Here is a 16,857-nt window from a genome sequence, read left to right as displayed (position 1 = left end):
AACTCCAAATGAAATGCAACTGAAATGTCAAAAAGGTTACCAAATGCACAAATCTGTTAGAGTTAGTTTGAACTAAAAATATTGTTAGATAGTTGTGCAGTTAGTTATAGGTGTAGGATTAGTTAGTGATCAATTTTTTGTTAAATGATGTGGTTAAGTGTTGTTAGTGTGAAATTAATTGGAATACTGTTAATGTGATGTTAACTAGTGCTGGGTTAAATAAGGTGTTTTGGGCAGAGGATGTTTCGACAGCAACATACATGATAAATAGATGTCCTTCGACTGCGTTAGATATGAAGACACCTAAAGAAATTTGGTCGGGACATCCACCAGATCTCGAAAAACTTAGAGTATTTTGTTGCATAACCTATGCTCACATTAGGTAGGACAAGGTCAAACCTAGAGCTCTAAGATGCATGATTATGGGATACCCTGAAATAGTCAAAACTTATAGGCTATGGTGCCTAGAGCCAGGTCACAGGAGGTGTATCACCAGTCAAGATGTAGTTTTCAATGAAGTTGAGATGGCTTTCAAGAAAACTGATGACGTTAGTCGAAGTGCACAGATACCTGAGGAAGAGATGGAACAAGAAGAGATTCTTGTTGAGGTGGAGCATGTCAATGCTGAATTGTGTATCCCATATCAAGTTGAAGAAGAAGCACAAGATGTTGAAGATACTGAGGAATATGAGGAAATTGTCGATGGCGACCTGTTGACAAGAGATAGGCCGAGAAGAGTCATCAAGCCACCTCAAAGACTTGGGCATGCATATCTCATAGCTTATGCCTTAATCTCTGAAAGTGAGGTTCTAGATGAAGAACCTAGAGACTATGAGGAAGTTATGAGGAGTCGAAATAAGACTGAATGGCTGAAGGCCATGGATGATGAGATGAAGTCTCTTCGTGATAACCGCACTTGGGAACTGATCAAGAAACATGTTAGATCCAGGTTAGTCAGATGTAAGTGGATTTTCAAAGTTAAGGAAGGAATCGAAGGAGTGACGTCGAAGAGATACAGGGAAAAATTGGTCGCAAGGGATTTCACTCAGAAAGAAGGTGTCGACTTCAATGATATGTCCTCTCCTATTGTGAAGAACAGGTACATTCGAATGTTACTTGCCATAGTGGCACAATTCGATCTAGAACTAGAACAAATGGATGTGAAGACTACTTTCTTGTATGGAGATCTAGATGAAACAATCATGATGAGGTAACCTGAAGGGTATGCAGAAAAGGGTAAGGAAGATTATGTGTGCAAGCTGAATAGATCTTTATATGGACTGAAACAATCTCCTAGATAGTGGAATAGGAGATTCGATAAGTTCATGTCACATATAAGTTTCATTAGAAGTCATTTCGACCACTGTGTTTACTTCAGATTTCGACCTGGAAATTTATTTGTTATTTTGTTGCTTTATGTGGATGATATTCTCATAGCAAGCAACAATGTCGAGGATGTAATGAAGGTGAAGGTTGAACTCAATAAGGAGTTCGATATGAAGGATTTGGGAGTTGAATCCAGGATTCCTGGGATTAACATCCGAAGAGACATAAAGTAGACGAAATTATGCTTATCTCAAGAGACATACATATGGAAGATTCTCGACAAGTTTGGTATATCGAATTCAAAGCCCGTTGTGACTCCGACAAACCCTTAATTCAAGCTGAGTACAGATCAGTGTCCCAGTACTGAGGTCGAAAGAGCTTATATGAATAGCATCTCATATGCTAACATAGTAGGTTCTTTGATGTATGTTATGGTATGTACTAGACCCAACATAGCATATGCAGTCATTCTTGTAAGCAGGTACATGGCGAATCTTGGAAAGGCTAACTAGCAAGCATTGAAGTGGATTCTAAGATACATAAATAGGTCTCTGAGTAGAGTCCTGATTTATGATGGAGCATGTGGTGAAAATAGTAAAGTAGAAATCGAAGGGTATGTCGACTCTGATTATGCAGGTTGTATGAATTCCAGAAATTCTATTTCTGGATATGTGTTCACTATGTTTGGCATAACAATCAGTTAGAAAGCAACACTTCGGAAGGTTATTGTCTAATCAACCACTGAAGCGGAATATATCGCCCTCTTTGAAGTTGTAAAAGAAGCATTGTGGCTTGAAGGTTTTGTTAAGGAACTAAAACTTCAAGGTCGAGTTATGACTCTTAAATGTGATAGTCAAAGTGTTATACACCTGTAGAAGAATTCAGCCTATCATTAGCGAATCAAACACATCGAGGGTGGGGAAGTCCAAGTGTTGAAGGTTTCGACAAATCACAATGATGCTGATATGATCACCAAGACATTACCAAGTTGCAAGTTTTTCCACTGTATGCAGTTGATAAAGCTACATGAAAAAAAGCTAGTTTGCTCTCTTGATATTATAGAGTTTGTTCCAAGGTGGAGATTTGTGAGATATTGGATCGAACTCTAGTATGGTCGAAGGGTAGTTTCTTGGTTCGAAAATTCGACAAGGGACCTTAGCATGTTGTCGAAGTCTGTTCACATGTTGTAGTCGAAATATGTAGGATTGTTAGCATGTCGAATTAGGCATGTTTGTTATGCTCAATTGTTTAAGTTAGCTTGTTCTCTAAGTTAACTTGTGTAATGGGTATGTGCGTAAAAGCCCATTAGTTTAGTATGTTAGTTTTCTTATAAATAGCATACTAGTCTCTCATCATTGAATAATGCAAATCCTAATTAGGATAAGAGAGACCATTTGCTATTCTATAACACTTGTAATCTTGTTTCAAAGAGAAAGTAAAGAATACCAGTTTATAACCAATTTTATTGTGTTCTTATTGTTTTCTTCTTTTTTATTCTTCTAGGTTTCTTACCGATCAAAAAACCAATTATATTTTGTAATTTCGGCATCGTTTTCACAACAACAAAAACTAAGGGGTCTCATTTACATCTCAAATATCAGTTAAACCTGTTTTATATTTCCATTGACTAGTACTTTATTTTCTCGCCTTGTACATTGAATAGATTTATCAATATCAATTTATTTGATATAAAGATATATTGTATTCAATACAAAGATATACATGGATTTCACACACACAAAAATAATTTTAAAAATAATAAAATACTACTCCTAATAATAAATTGGTTAAATACACACATTATAGATTAAAAAGGATTAATATAAAATTAGATAAAAAAGTATTAACATTGAGTAAGAAAACAGATTAAAGTTGAAGTTGAAGATAGAAATTATTAATAATGAAATAACTCAAACGATTCTCTCACATTAATCCACTGCACCCTTTTGTACAGAAAACACCGTGTTAGCCCAATTTTCTGCACTTTCAATCATAACAACAAACAATTGTTTCATTTCAACAGCAGCAACCAGCATAATCATGAGGTTATTCCTTTTCAATTTTCTGCATTCTTTTCTTCTACATTTTTGTTAAATCAATTTTACACAAAACAAAATTATTAGTATTATTATGTTATGCATGTAGAAATTTATGTAATCATTATCTCAATTTCATTTCTTAGTGATGCTGTGACTGTTTGTTACCATGTTACTGATCATACATATAACTTGAATTTATCTTTTTTTTTTCTTCTTAATTTTAAATTTTTCATGGTATGAGTTTAAGGAATAGAATAAAAGGGAACATGATAGAGTAGTAGCACATGGTAATAGGGTGGGAATATTTTAGTGTTGATAAGATATTTTTGCGTGTTCGTTCATCTGCAGAGATTAATGTCTCGAGTCTAATAAGATTACAACGTATTTTTAGGGTTTGATTCGAATTGGAAACAAGTTATATTTAAAGAGATCTAAATCATTTCAACAACAAGAACAAAATGTCCCCTTTTGATTCTTCTCCTCAAACAAGTCACAGCAACAACACTAGTCCAAGTGGTGGTGATGTGTTGTTGAAATGGGGTAAAAGAAAGAGATCAAGAGTTTCTAGAACTCTCATTGAAGATTCATCATCTTCTGTTCATTTTCATGCTAAGTTTTCCTCTTCATCCATGCCTCCTCCACCACCTCTTGTTTCTTCTTCTACTACCTCCAATGCTAGAGTTAGAAAACATGATAATAACCCTAGGTATATTATTAATCAACTTTTTCATTCTTTTTCTAATCTTACTTTGCATTGTTAGCATAACATCTTTCATTTGAACATGAGCAGGAATTTGGAAGATTCTTCAGAAGCTTCAAGAATGAGTTCAATTGTTTCTAGATCTGCAGAACAAAAAGCATCTGTTTCATGTATTGAAAGAAGTAACAGAAACAGAAGAGTTTCTTCTTCAAATTCAGGAGCAAAGTGTAATAAGAAGAAGCGAAATGGATCTTCAACAACAGAAGCCGGGGAGAGATTGAATTGTCATGATGATAGTAAAGGAGAGAAAGTTAGTGTTAAGGGAATTGAATGGCCAAAGATATACATTGCTCTTTCGAAAAAAGAGAAAGAAGATGATTTTCTTGCAATGAAAGGGACGAAAATATCTCAAAGGCCGAAGAAGAGAGCAAAGAACATTGATAGAACTCTTCAGGTACTACTACTATTATCACTATAAAAAAAACTCTCAATCTTTTATTATATGAATGATAAATTGGTTTCTTATGATAATATTATTATTATGATTACAGTGTTGTTTTCCTGGGATGTGGCTACCAGATCTAACAAAGAGTAGATATGAAGTTAGGGAGAAGAAATCTGTCAAGAAGGTAACATTATAAGAAATGATTGTTGGATTGAGATCAGACATTTTATAAAATATGCAAATGGAAAATATACATAGACTTGTAATTCCGGTCGTTTGATCTTGATTCAACGGTAATTGAGATTTGCTTAATATTATTTTTTGTTATGATGTTGTGTGCAATATGAAAGACTGAAATGGTGTTATCTTGAATATGCAGCAAAAGTGTAGCAGAGGGTTGAAAGGAATGGAAAGTTTGGAAAGTGACTCAGAGTAACAAGCAAGCACATAATTTAATTTTTCAATCAAAGCTTGGTTGGTGAGAAGTGAAAACTCATAAAACAAAAATTGAATTTTCTCTTTAAGAAAACAGAACCAAAAAAGTGTGTGACATTAGTTAAAGTAGATTTAATTGAGTCCCTTCTCTTCATTACAAATGGTATGGTTTTACTGTATTGTATAGAGATTATTATTTTATTTTTTTTATTCAAATTTTGATTATATTTGAAGCTCTGAAGACCAATTCATTCATATATGTGGGACCCTATTGTTTGGGAATGTCAGTATGAAGGGGGAAAAGGATTCTCTGCAGAGGGAACAGTGGAAATTTAATATTTTAGTGTGGTATGGATTTATAAATTCATTTTACTCAGCATATCGAAATTGCACATTCAATTCTCTATTTTGTAAAATTTATGAAAACATTTTTTTTAAATCAAATTTTTAATCTCTCAATTATTTTAAATTAAAATTGTAATTTTCGTCAAACCTCAATTTTTTTAATTAAATAATGTAATTTTTTATGCCAAAAAATTCTAAATTTTAATTCAAAATAATATTTCTTTTGAGATTTAAAATTGAGACGATAAATTACTATTTCTTAAATTGATTTATAGTTTATGTAGCTCCAGCTTACTCAATTTTTCTTGTTAGTGTGTCTCTGCTCAATCTTGTGGACTTAATTCCAGAGGCCGATATATGTGTTCGACAGAAAATGAAAAATTCATTTGATAATACTTTTCTTTTACTTTACTAGTCCCCATTAAATTAATTAGTTTTAACCAAACCGCCTAATCAAACCAAAATTAAAATAATCGAACCGTTATATTTAATTAATGAACCAAATCATATTGCATAAATAATTCTAGAACTGAATCTGAAACTAAACCAAATTGAAATTAACCGAAACTGAAAAATAGAAATACTAAAAAAAAATTAACTTTTCTATAAAAAAATTAAAAAAAATTAACAACTCAGCTATTTAATATCGGTTTGAAAAAATTTAACTTCTAAAATTCAAAATTTTAAAATAATATACCAAATTAATAATTATAATTCAATTTGATTCAAAATAAATTAAATTGTTCGGTCCAATTCAAATAAATTATTACTATAATTTATTTCGATTCAATTCAATTTTCTCAGCCCTACTTATCACCATAGACATTTTTACTTATTATTACTTTAATCCTTCAGGTTCAATAGATGTTAGTCCGCTCTATTGAAGTCACTTGTTTTTATTCATTTTAGTGGATACCTTATTTTTGATCAATTATTTAACTCATTTAATTATATAATTTTAATGCTAAAAGTGATATATTGAAGAATTTAATAACTATATACTAGACAAAATATAAATATTTTATTAAAACTTCCTATAATATTTTATTCATAAAAATGTTTAAATATTTTAAATGATAATATTATGAGAGAAAGGGGGACATGGGTTGTTAGTGTAACCTAATTTTACATGGATGTCTAATGAAAATATAATATTTTATAAGTAATTTCGAAATTGTAGTAACATTTTGTAGATTTACCTTTTGTTTAAATTTCTAGCCAAGGGGAAAAAGATGTTCAAGCCAACCAAACTTTAATAAAGTTGGTTGGATTTTTGTTTAAATTGAGGGTTATATATCTAAAAGAAAACTAACAAAATACAATTACAAAGTAACATTATCAATAAGTCTAAAAAGGTGGTTGCAAGATAACTCTCATTTGAAATATGGCATTAAAGCTTCAACTGCTGGTTTCTTGGAAGTATAAGCTTCAACTGTTCTACCAACATCAATGCCAAGTACCTAAGATATATCTTTTCAGGTATGAACAAATAAAATGCTCTACTTCTGATAACACATACATATGGAGAGGAAAAAATTCATGGGTAATTTACTAGGAAACACAATGAATTTGAACTGCAACCTGCAAGAGCATGCTACATGCTCTTACATCTGTTTAAATTTAAACTTAAAACCCCTCAAAATGCTAAAGCAGCCTAACCATACCACCTCGTTCGCAAGTTCAAACTTGAATTAACAAATTTACACTAAAAGGGGATGCCTCGGATGATAAACAATTGTACATTTTTTAATAACTAATTTGATTGAACATTTATCTTGTATTAGTATCTTTTTTTCCTACGAATAAATTACAGGCACCTGGGACGGTCTGCAAGAGTAAGCCAGCATTGCATTGGATGCTGAGCTTTGTAGAGGTCAAAAGAAGAATCGCATCTTCAAGTTACAAAGCACGTGGGACATTCTGCAAACATGCACCAGCAATTCCTTGGTGGTGATTGTGTAGGCCAAAGAAGCCGAACATCTTTACTTTCTCATCAAGTTTCACCTTTATGAAAATGAGTGGGTTCTTGAATCCTTGACGCTCTATAATTCAATATAGATTTTTTTTCAGACTTGAGCAAATTATCATAAAACAGATATAAAACAAGTAATTACTAGTTAAAAACAATCACAAAACTCATTAAGCATGCACAGAACGAACCAGCCGTTGGAAGGATCTGTTGTGTGAAGTTTTCTTTGAACTCTCAGGATCTGGTTTAGCACGATCCAGAGCCTACAAAATAAGTGTAAGTTTCATTACACGACTTATACTGAGTAAATCAACAAATCGTTCAAGGGAAAATGACCACTATGCACTTATACCAGACAAAAAGCAACTGATCAGAAGCACAGAGATTGTCATTGGCCAATGCAACATGATAAATTTACTTATATTATATCAACTCTTCAATGGATGACAAATAATTTGAGACATTGTAGATGGGCTTTTAGTTGCCAGTTAAATCAAATTAGGTGCATTCCTTGGCAACAAACAAACGCATTCCTTGGCAACAAACAAACGCCAATATTAGAACCATATATTTAAAAAGTAAAGGAAATTGCCCTACTTACGGCACCTTGAAAGTTTGGTAGATATTGTTCTTAGTGCTAAATACTTAATAAACTGGATGTTATCTTTGGTTCTAGACTACGAGATTCCTCACTCACTTTTGCATCAAAATGACCCCTATGTTGTTTCTCCATGTGTTTTTGGCTATCCTTGCTTTGTTCACGGTCTCTCTACTGAATGTGATAAGTTGTTTGGTAGCACTATTGATCGTGTTTTTCTAGGTTATCCTAGAGTTCATAAAGGGTACCTTTGTTATTCACCTACGATACATGGGTCAAGAGTTATCTGAGGGTTTGCCATATTTTGCATCACTAGTAGAAACAATGCCCGTCCTCTAGGCCTGGCCAATTCCTTTACCTCGAGTCATCAGTCACGACTCACTGATCTTACTACCCCACAATCTTCAGGTAACTCTCATGAACCAAAAAATATTGTTCGTCTGTGTGTTGTTTGGTATTACTTATTATGAATGTCAGCATCAACTGATCCCACAAATAATCCGTACGACTGATCTAGGCGATTTAGCTTTATCTCTGGTTATCCCCCCTGCTTTCAGCCCTCCCCAAGTCATCTTTAGACATTCCTTTTGCTTTTCATTAAGGTAATTGGTAATCACCTTTTCATTTATGATTTTTTGAGTTATCATTGAATGTTCCCTTGCCATTGTACCTTCGCACCTGCTATATATAATCTATTACGTCCCTATAATTATTCAAGAAGCACTATCCCATCTAGGGTGGTTACTTTTTATTCATCAATACGGGTGTACGGTACCGAGTACAAGTATGTTAATATAAAAGAAAAAATTTAGGACAAACAAATATAAAACATCTGTAGGAAAAGAATATAATTCAAAAATCAAATGAAAAATATAAGTAAAATAAATACAAATGGTTGCAGGTTATTTACTAAACAAATAAATATCTAGAAATGAGCAATAAACAAGCAAAGTGGAAACGTTGTTTCTGTAATACCACTTGAGACAGAACTCCGACGGTGAGAATTGAGAAGTGGTGTTCTATTTCCTGTAGTGTCTATCACAAAAGAGGAATGAACTAGTTTTTGGTTTTGCAATACAATTTCCCTCCCAGGATTTTAATTTTACTTTTTTGGAAAAGCCCTTGATGGATAGGTGAACCCCCATTGAAACCCCACCTTGTGGCAAAATGATATACTCAAACTTACATCTGGTATTATGATTTGTGGTTAGGGTGTCTATGGTTGTCGTAAACATTATCCATTGTACCAACTAGACATTAAAAATATCGTTCTACATGGTGACTTGGAGGAGATTGATATGGTGCCACCACTAAGGTTTGTTGCTTAAGGAGAGTGAAATTTTATTTATGTTTGTAAACTTGCGAAGTCTTTTTATGAGTTTGAAACAGTCACCTTGTGCTTGCTTTGGAAACTTTAGTAGGGTCATTCAACGGTTTGGATGATTTATTAAGCATATCTTTAGATGAACAAATGTGGAGCTTCTTCTAACCACGAAGCAACACATTCAAACTCAGGCAGATACTAAAGATTTGTGGCAATACTAAATTATCTCTCACAATAACCATACTAGATAGAAATTTACCCATTTATGTAGCAACTCATTTCCTCATTTCTTCTTGTGATATGATAGTCATTGCGAAGTTGTTAAAATCTTGAGGTATATCAAGAGATCATGGAAATAGGGATGGTTTATGCAGAAAAATACCACCCTGATATTGTTGGATATTCAAATGCAAATTGAGATTAAGATGCTAGTCATAGGAGGTTTACTTACGGTTACTATATTCTAACTGGACGGACTTTAATCTCATGGAGAAGAAGTAAGACCCAACCGGTTGTGGTAAAGTCAAGTATAGATGTTGATTATCATGTTATTGGAAAATGTAAACTAAAGGTTGGTTGTCATTTTTATTTTAGAAATGATTCTTGGAGGCATCATCAATAACTGTTCGGTGTATTCCAATGATCACCCAGTAGACATCTTCACTAAATTATTGCAGCATTTTAGGATAGCGTATATATGTAAAAGGCTGGATACTGATGACATATGTGCTCTACTTAATGGGGCGTACATGAGCTGACCGGGCCACATGCATATGGCATATATGCTCCAACTAGTTAGAAGGGGAATGATTGTTATATTTTATTATCTCAATTTTTTCTTTTATTCTTTCATTATTTCCTATTATTTCTTGATGCTGTTATTTAGCCTCCTTAGTAGATTCACAGCTGTGATCTCTTTCAACCCAAAGTTTTCCAGAATGCCTTTTTTATGTACAAGTTGTACATGGATATGTTTTTCTATCGTCAAATAACAATAAGATCAATTTTAATTGATTTCAAGTCTAAGTGGCGAACCAATAACATAATATCAAGTATGAACTGTGTTCTTTTATAATCAAGTATATTCAGTAACGACGACAATTAGGGTGAGGTACCTTAAAAAATACTGATATGAGCTACCACAAAAGTTTGATAGAACTAGTAAAATAACATGCATGATTACCTGAATCAAGGACTCCACACGACGACGCATCCTAGTATGCATAAATCCTTCTGAGCACTGTTACAAATATGCATTATTGTGATGGAGATTGGAATCAAACATCTCTTACCGCAGGTTTATTATAAAAATAAATTCATCATAGGGCAGCCAAACATATAAAGGTATATTGAGAAAGATCCAATTCCTTTCCATTATATAATCCCTCCCTTTAGCATTACTCCCTCCATTCCATCTGTTTTACAGACAACTTTTTACGTCCAAATACATATCAACGAGATCAATACTAAAATACACTCTCTCCCCCCATATTCTGCCAGTGCTTCTTTGGTTTCTCAATAAAAATGATACTCTAAATAATTTAAAATATCCATAAAATGTTCTACAGATCTTTTTTTGTAAAAAAAACAAAACAATAATCTCAAATTTGAATATAATATTTATATCTAAACATTATACACGGACATCCAATCATATCTTTTAATGTAAAAATTTGTAAAGATATTTTAGAAACAAACATTATGTGCCATCACTGTGAGATATGATTCAACATGTGTAAAACTTGTATTGTTAATGCTATAGTAAAATTATCATAAATAACATGTAAAAGTATAAAGATGGTAATATATGACATTGACACCAAATCAAGCTATGTAAATTGTAGTGACTCAATACTTTAACATGTGATGTGATATCATATTTATGCACGCAAGTGAAGAATATTAGTACAAATAAAACCCCAACCTTGACATGATAACTAACATAGGCATGAAAAGTTGATAGACTCCATACTGTCCGATCCAATTTCTGGCCTTCAACGTGACGAGGGAAGATAACTGCAGAGTTGAATACATTGTGTTGCAGTGATACTAGAAAAAAGAAATAAGACAAACATTGTGACAATTTATCTGTACACTAACCAAATGATACAAATCCTGCATTTGCAGATAATGCATCAGGAGATACTTCTTTCAGTTCCGGTGGAGGAGTATGAGACCATGAACAAGGAGGGGTATTATTAAGTCCAGCTGTACGCCTGGCTTCGACAAATTCCTAAATTATAATAAAACTTGAAAGTTGAAACCATCAAACCACCCAAACAAGGAGAAAAGCACCACACAAGAATGGTATGCAAGATGCAACAAAAATGTACAACCCTCCCCATGCTATTTTCAATCCTGTGACCCTTACAAAAAAGAAATTACCTAAGCAACCATACCTGCAAAAAGGAAGTTGCAAGAACCGTGTCTATTGAATCATTGAATCTCATAGGATACATCACAGTCACCTTATCAGCCTGTCAAAAACAAAACTATTTCATCAACTAACCCTAAGGGATGCTTTCCTATCAATTGTCAATCTTGTCAAGGCAATGTGACAACTTAAACTTTGAAACACAATACAATCAAAACCAGAGAACAAGATTTGTACAGTTTCAAATAAAAGAAATGTGTCAGGTTATTTTGCATTTTTCGTTATTTCCCAACTAATAGCATCTATGTCGCAGGTTAGATTAAGTAAGACCACACAAATAGAACGGTCGCCTTAATAGCTATACTACATGCTTAATTGATTAAGGAAGTTTCTTTGGCACAACACCGAATGTGGGGTTAGATTGGGCCTTTTACTCTATTTGATGTAAAGCACATACATTGTTAATTTAGTAAAGATGCTTTTGAATTGTTGGCTACCAGGTGCCATAAACTGTGCTCTAGTTTAGAAGTAGTGCATCAATAAGCGGGTGAAGTAACAAGTTACTTTTCGTTATTTCATGTTACTCTACAACTCCTCCGACCATCTGCTTGCTACTACATGCTTCATTTCTATTTCTCATACCAAAACGGTGTCTTCAATGCAACTGAGTGAGCATTCCTACACTTCCTTGCCGTTGTTACTATTGTGTACTGCAAACTTGTTGTCTAACTAACTTCGAAATGAAGAACCAAAACTTTGAGATTGAACAAATAACGTGGAATTAGAGATAGAAACAGAAAGCAATATACTCTAAAACCCCAATCATGATCCTCTTTGAATCGGTTACCAGTTCTAAATAAGAAATATGTTAACTGTGAGAAAACGTCATACATTTCTCTTCCTTTTCCCGGTGGAAATTGAATCATTAGTTGGGAGTGGAATTGGAAGTGAGGCACATGATCTTCCTTTGATATGGAGTGAAGACCGGAAGAGAAGCAGATAACAACCGCATCAATATTCTCGCATAGAAGTCGTCACTGTCTTATTTTGTACAGTTGTCATGAACCCTTGTCTGCTCATGAAACCGTTGCTAAGGAGCACAACATGGTGAAACAGAGCATCAACTTCCACCGAGCATACTGCCAGTGCCATATCACATTCGGTGGTAATCGAATGCCAGTATTTAATCTCAACCCTTCATATTTTTTAATAATCAAGGGCTGCTGCTTGATGACATACCGTGGACTATTTTTCAAGTGCTTCATACTAAGCATTGTCTTGTTGGCTACTGTATAGGGCCGAGACTTGCTTTGAGTTCTACTATTGATGTTTTTGTTGATATCCTAACATATAGATTATATTACTTTTATTAATGATAAAGACAAAAGTTATATTACTTTTATTATCATTGCTAGTATCTTTTTAGTAATTTGTGATCAGTGTAGTTATATATTAATGAAGAACCGTCAATGTTTCTTTTTTTACAAGTATACTGCATCTACATAAGTTTTCCTATAGAATTTTGTAAATGTATCCGGGCCGCATCGTATCTTGAATTTCAAAAATTTATTGTATCATCGTATCTGTTTTGTATTGTGTTTGTTTTTTGTACTACGTATTCGGCTTTCATAATTTATCACTGGTCCCTTCATCATTTTTTCGGTTCCTTCAATTATTTTTACTCCGGTGAAAGATCCAACAGGTTGGACCAATTTGTTAAGAACTCAAAGAAATTGAAATGAAAGAATCAAAAGCGTAGAAATGCATTATTGAAAATTGATCATAAAGTGGAGAATAGAACTCTCCCCAAAGATTTTCCTTTCATATACAACTGTCAAATGTACATAACGATCTCCTCCGTCTTTCCATCCCCATTTATTTATATAACTAATCCCCTCAGCCTATTTTACTTCTTTTCTATTCTTCTATACTAACACTCATAGAGTGTGAAGGAACCTGTTCTCCTTCGGCTTAGCTTTTGGCAATAAAGGCATGTGAACAGTTTTTGACAAAAATGAGCTAGGATATCAAATGTTCAATATTTTATTCCCTTTTGGCATTAATTGTTCAATTATTGTTCAATTATGATGTTATGCTCATAAACGGTCTGCTCAGAGGGTTTTTCTGTTAACTCTGTTAACATTATCTCTATCTTTCTTTCTCAGATTTTGTTCTTACTCCAGGACCACCTCTCTGTTGTTAAAGCTCCCTTATATTGTACTACCCCCACCCCAGCAAAAACTAAATAAATTCACATTTATTAAGAAAACTAAAACATAATAATTTGGAGTATGACTTTTTTGTATTTTCCTTGGAATAAGTTTCATGGGAAGATGTAAAAATAATTTTCACTTGTTAATGGTTATGGAGAAAATGTGAGAGAGCAAATTAAATGCAATTCACATTTAAGTTCACCTTTAAAAAGATACATTATTGGAAGAAAATGATGAAATAGAATAGAAGTTTATATTTTTTGCTTATAATTTGGGACAGAGAAATTGAGTTTCTTTTGCTTATAAATTGGGACGGAGGGAGTATAAATAAACCTGACATAGAACAATATGAAAGCTAAAAGTAAACCAATCCTGCATCTAGGATTGTTAAGGATTACTGAACTACTATCAAAAAAATTGTGAATAAAATATCCCAAGCAACAATGAAGGTTTTGGGTAACAGAAAGTTGCGTCCACAGTCATACCTGAGGAAAAACAAAAAAAGACTCCTTTGGCCGATGAACAAGAGCGACAAGTGGATCCATATCCGGAGCAACAGTCCTTGAAGCAAGGTGTTTTAAAATTACTCTTAGTGGTGCACCAAGAACAACCTCCCTTATTGATGCAACTTTAACTAAAAGTGCTTGTCTTTGCTCTGCACAAGATCAACATCGCCAACTGTCAAAGAATAGCATTAACAACTAAATGATATAACCTAGAAATTACTCTTAAATAAAACCAATGATGGAGTGACAAACCAATATGAAAAAAACAGTTCCTAGAAGATAAAAACAATTTGAGCATTTGGATGTTATTAGAAAAACATGTTGAGCCTTCTTAAAAAAAGTATGATAGGTCTTAAAATTTTTGAAATTTGCCAAAATATTTAGTTCAAGAACTCTTTACAGCAAAGCACAGAGTTCATAATCAAGTTTATCCCATTGACTATAATTCTCAACTAAAATCTCATTAAAAGTTTTCTCCAAGTAATCATAGAAACCTTGGCCAAGAAACCAGAGTTACAAGGAAGCAGACCAAGCTAAATAGCTATTTCCATTTAGCTTTTCTACAGTAATTAGGGTTCCACAAATAGAGAAAGAAAGTTCGTATGTAGGTTTCTGACTTCCCAGAGAAATTTGGGAGGTAACTTCAGAAACCATCTTCATAAACCAAATTAGTCGCTGAGAGGACAAATGCCTTAAAACAAACTGGAGATGGAGACAACTGACTGCTGGAACGAAAGCATGACAGGCTATCATGTAGAATGCTTCTGGTTTTATGGTGAATAGATACACGGCAAGTGACACGAGAACACCACGTGCCAATAGAGGAATTGGCGCAATGTGGTGCACGAGAAGTTTGCTGATTGACAAATTCTCGACCGACCGATGACTCCCTTTGATGGTGGTTCAGATGCAGAACTGTTGGACTAAGTGGCAAACCAGGTGGAAAACAGCCTACTTACTGAGAAATGTTGAGAGAACTTTAGAGGGCACGCGCACATACAGAAACTTGAATTAGTTATTAATCTTTACTTCTATTCCCATCAAGAACCATTGTCCTCCTTTGGGTTACACATCAAACAACATTACTGTAAACCACACAGAAAAAAGATATGGACAATCCAAAGCATGTGAAAATCATGCATGCCAATATACCATAAATTATATATCATTAATTATATATCAACCTACAGATTCAGGCTCATAGCCACATCAAATTTGAAAATCGGGAATACCAACCAAGTTCTTCAATTACAAGTTTACATTGAAATACTATCAAATATCTACAGCCAATATAAATTCCTGAAGCAAAAAACAGGTGAAAATAATTTACTGTGGTAGTGAAAATGCAATACTACTCAATAGTTTTAACGCATAGAAAACACAGAAACTGATAAACTCAATTTAAAACAAAAAAAAAAAAGCTTCTCCTAGCAAGGGAAATGCAAAGTTACAATAACATCCTATACATAAACCCCGCTGTACCTTGATTTGCAGGAACCTTTGACAGATTTATCTTCAAGGTGAGGTTAAAGCCATCCCTGGGAGGATCAAGAATTTGCACAAGACTACCATATGCAGCTTTTATTGCTTCAATGGCTCCAAAAGGTAGTCCAGATACAAATATAGTTTCTGAAGATGGAGTAGGCAACGATACTGATAGCAAGAAAATATGAGGATTCTTCATTGACACCTACAGTTATTTTTTGCTTGATCAAATATATGCAAAAACCCACAACTGTCAAATTCAAGAAACCTATCTATTGGTATCATTTTGAAAATGTTTAGGTTGGCTTGTTTGAACTTATCTATTGATATAAGTACTTATCAAAACATAAATTGTTTTCAGTTTATTTCCATAGCTTATACATAAGCACTTCTATGATAAGCGATTATAGCATAAAAACTGAATTAAAGACCAAACACCAAAAATGGTTACCTGGATATGATATCGAACATCATCAAATTCAACCCAGTGATGATCGAGTTCAACACCTTTTTCAATACTGAAACAGATATTAAGATGATTAATTACAAAGCATAAGAAATTAAGTGGTGAAATTAAAGTATGCAGTAGTAGAAGAAGTAGAAAAGCATTGGAGAGTGTTTGAAGGCCTCAAAACGCAGGCGTTTCAGGAGATTGGTTGGTTTGTTAGGTATGAAGGCATTGAATGAAAGAATGGGAAAAAAAGTAAGAAAGAAGAAGAGTGTACTTTTGAAGGCGATTCAACAAAGTTTGAAGCAGGAATCTTGAATGGGACTGCAGGAGTATCATCGATGATCCCTAACTAACCTATCCTTTCCAGTTTACTCTCTCGCTGCGTTGCTTCGCGCAAGATGATGATGATGATTATGTATTACTGTCAGATCCAGACTGATTCTTTTCTTGGACTCGGAGATTGTGATTGATTGTTTGTTTACAATCAAAATCAAAATTGACCTTATTTTTTTTTTTTGGACAAGATGAACCAATTTTTAATTTAGAAATATTAATCTTTTTATTATAAAAAGAATTATAAATTGGAAATTACTTATATCCCCTCCCCAATTATAAAAATATCTCTCCAACAAATAGGGATAAATTCT

The 16,857-nt window shown here is 33.5% G+C and overlaps 2 protein-coding genes across 3 annotated transcripts; one reads left to right on the top strand and one right to left on the bottom strand.

The window, feature by feature from the left end:
* Positions 1–3,209: 3,209 nt before the first annotated feature.
* On the top strand, positions 3,210–5,324 carry LOC127074876 (uncharacterized). Of its 2 annotated transcripts, XM_051016286.1 has the most exons (5): positions 3,217–3,371; positions 3,757–4,071; positions 4,156–4,519; positions 4,617–4,694; positions 4,890–5,324. In XM_051016286.1, exons 2-5 carry the CDS (start codon positions 3,824–3,826, stop codon positions 4,944–4,946), a joined length of 747 nt encoding a protein of 248 aa, XP_050872243.1. In that variant the 5' UTR covers positions 3,217–3,371; positions 3,757–3,823; the 3' UTR covers positions 4,947–5,324. The 2 variants fall into 2 exon arrangements, with proteins under 2 accessions (XP_050872244.1, XP_050872243.1); XM_051016287.1 differs by lacking the exon at positions 3,757–4,071 and having other exon boundaries at positions 3,210–3,371.
* Positions 5,325–6,812: 1,488 nt separating this feature from the next.
* Positions 6,813–16,706, bottom strand: LOC127074875 (actin-related protein 2/3 complex subunit 2A). The gene is made up of 10 exons (XM_051016285.1): positions 16,485–16,706; positions 16,211–16,277; positions 15,757–15,964; positions 14,254–14,423; positions 11,581–11,658; positions 11,282–11,414; positions 11,106–11,197; positions 10,365–10,421; positions 7,451–7,522; positions 6,813–7,332 (listed from the first exon to the last, which is right to left on the bottom strand). The coding sequence occupies exons 1-10, from the start codon at positions 16,544–16,546 to the stop codon at positions 7,297–7,299; spliced, it is 975 nt and encodes a 324-aa protein (XP_050872242.1). The 5' UTR covers positions 16,547–16,706; the 3' UTR covers positions 6,813–7,296.
* Between the last annotated feature and the right edge of the window lie 151 nt (positions 16,707–16,857).

This window comes from Lathyrus oleraceus, chromosome 4 (genome assembly GCF_024323335.1).
Source record: "Lathyrus oleraceus cultivar Zhongwan6 chromosome 4, CAAS_Psat_ZW6_1.0, whole genome shotgun sequence".
Classification (NCBI taxonomy): Eukaryota; Viridiplantae; Streptophyta; class Magnoliopsida; order Fabales; family Fabaceae; genus Lathyrus; species Lathyrus oleraceus.
The sequence above is the reverse complement of the archived record's forward strand: the minus strand, read 5'-3'. Positions and strand labels throughout refer to the sequence as shown.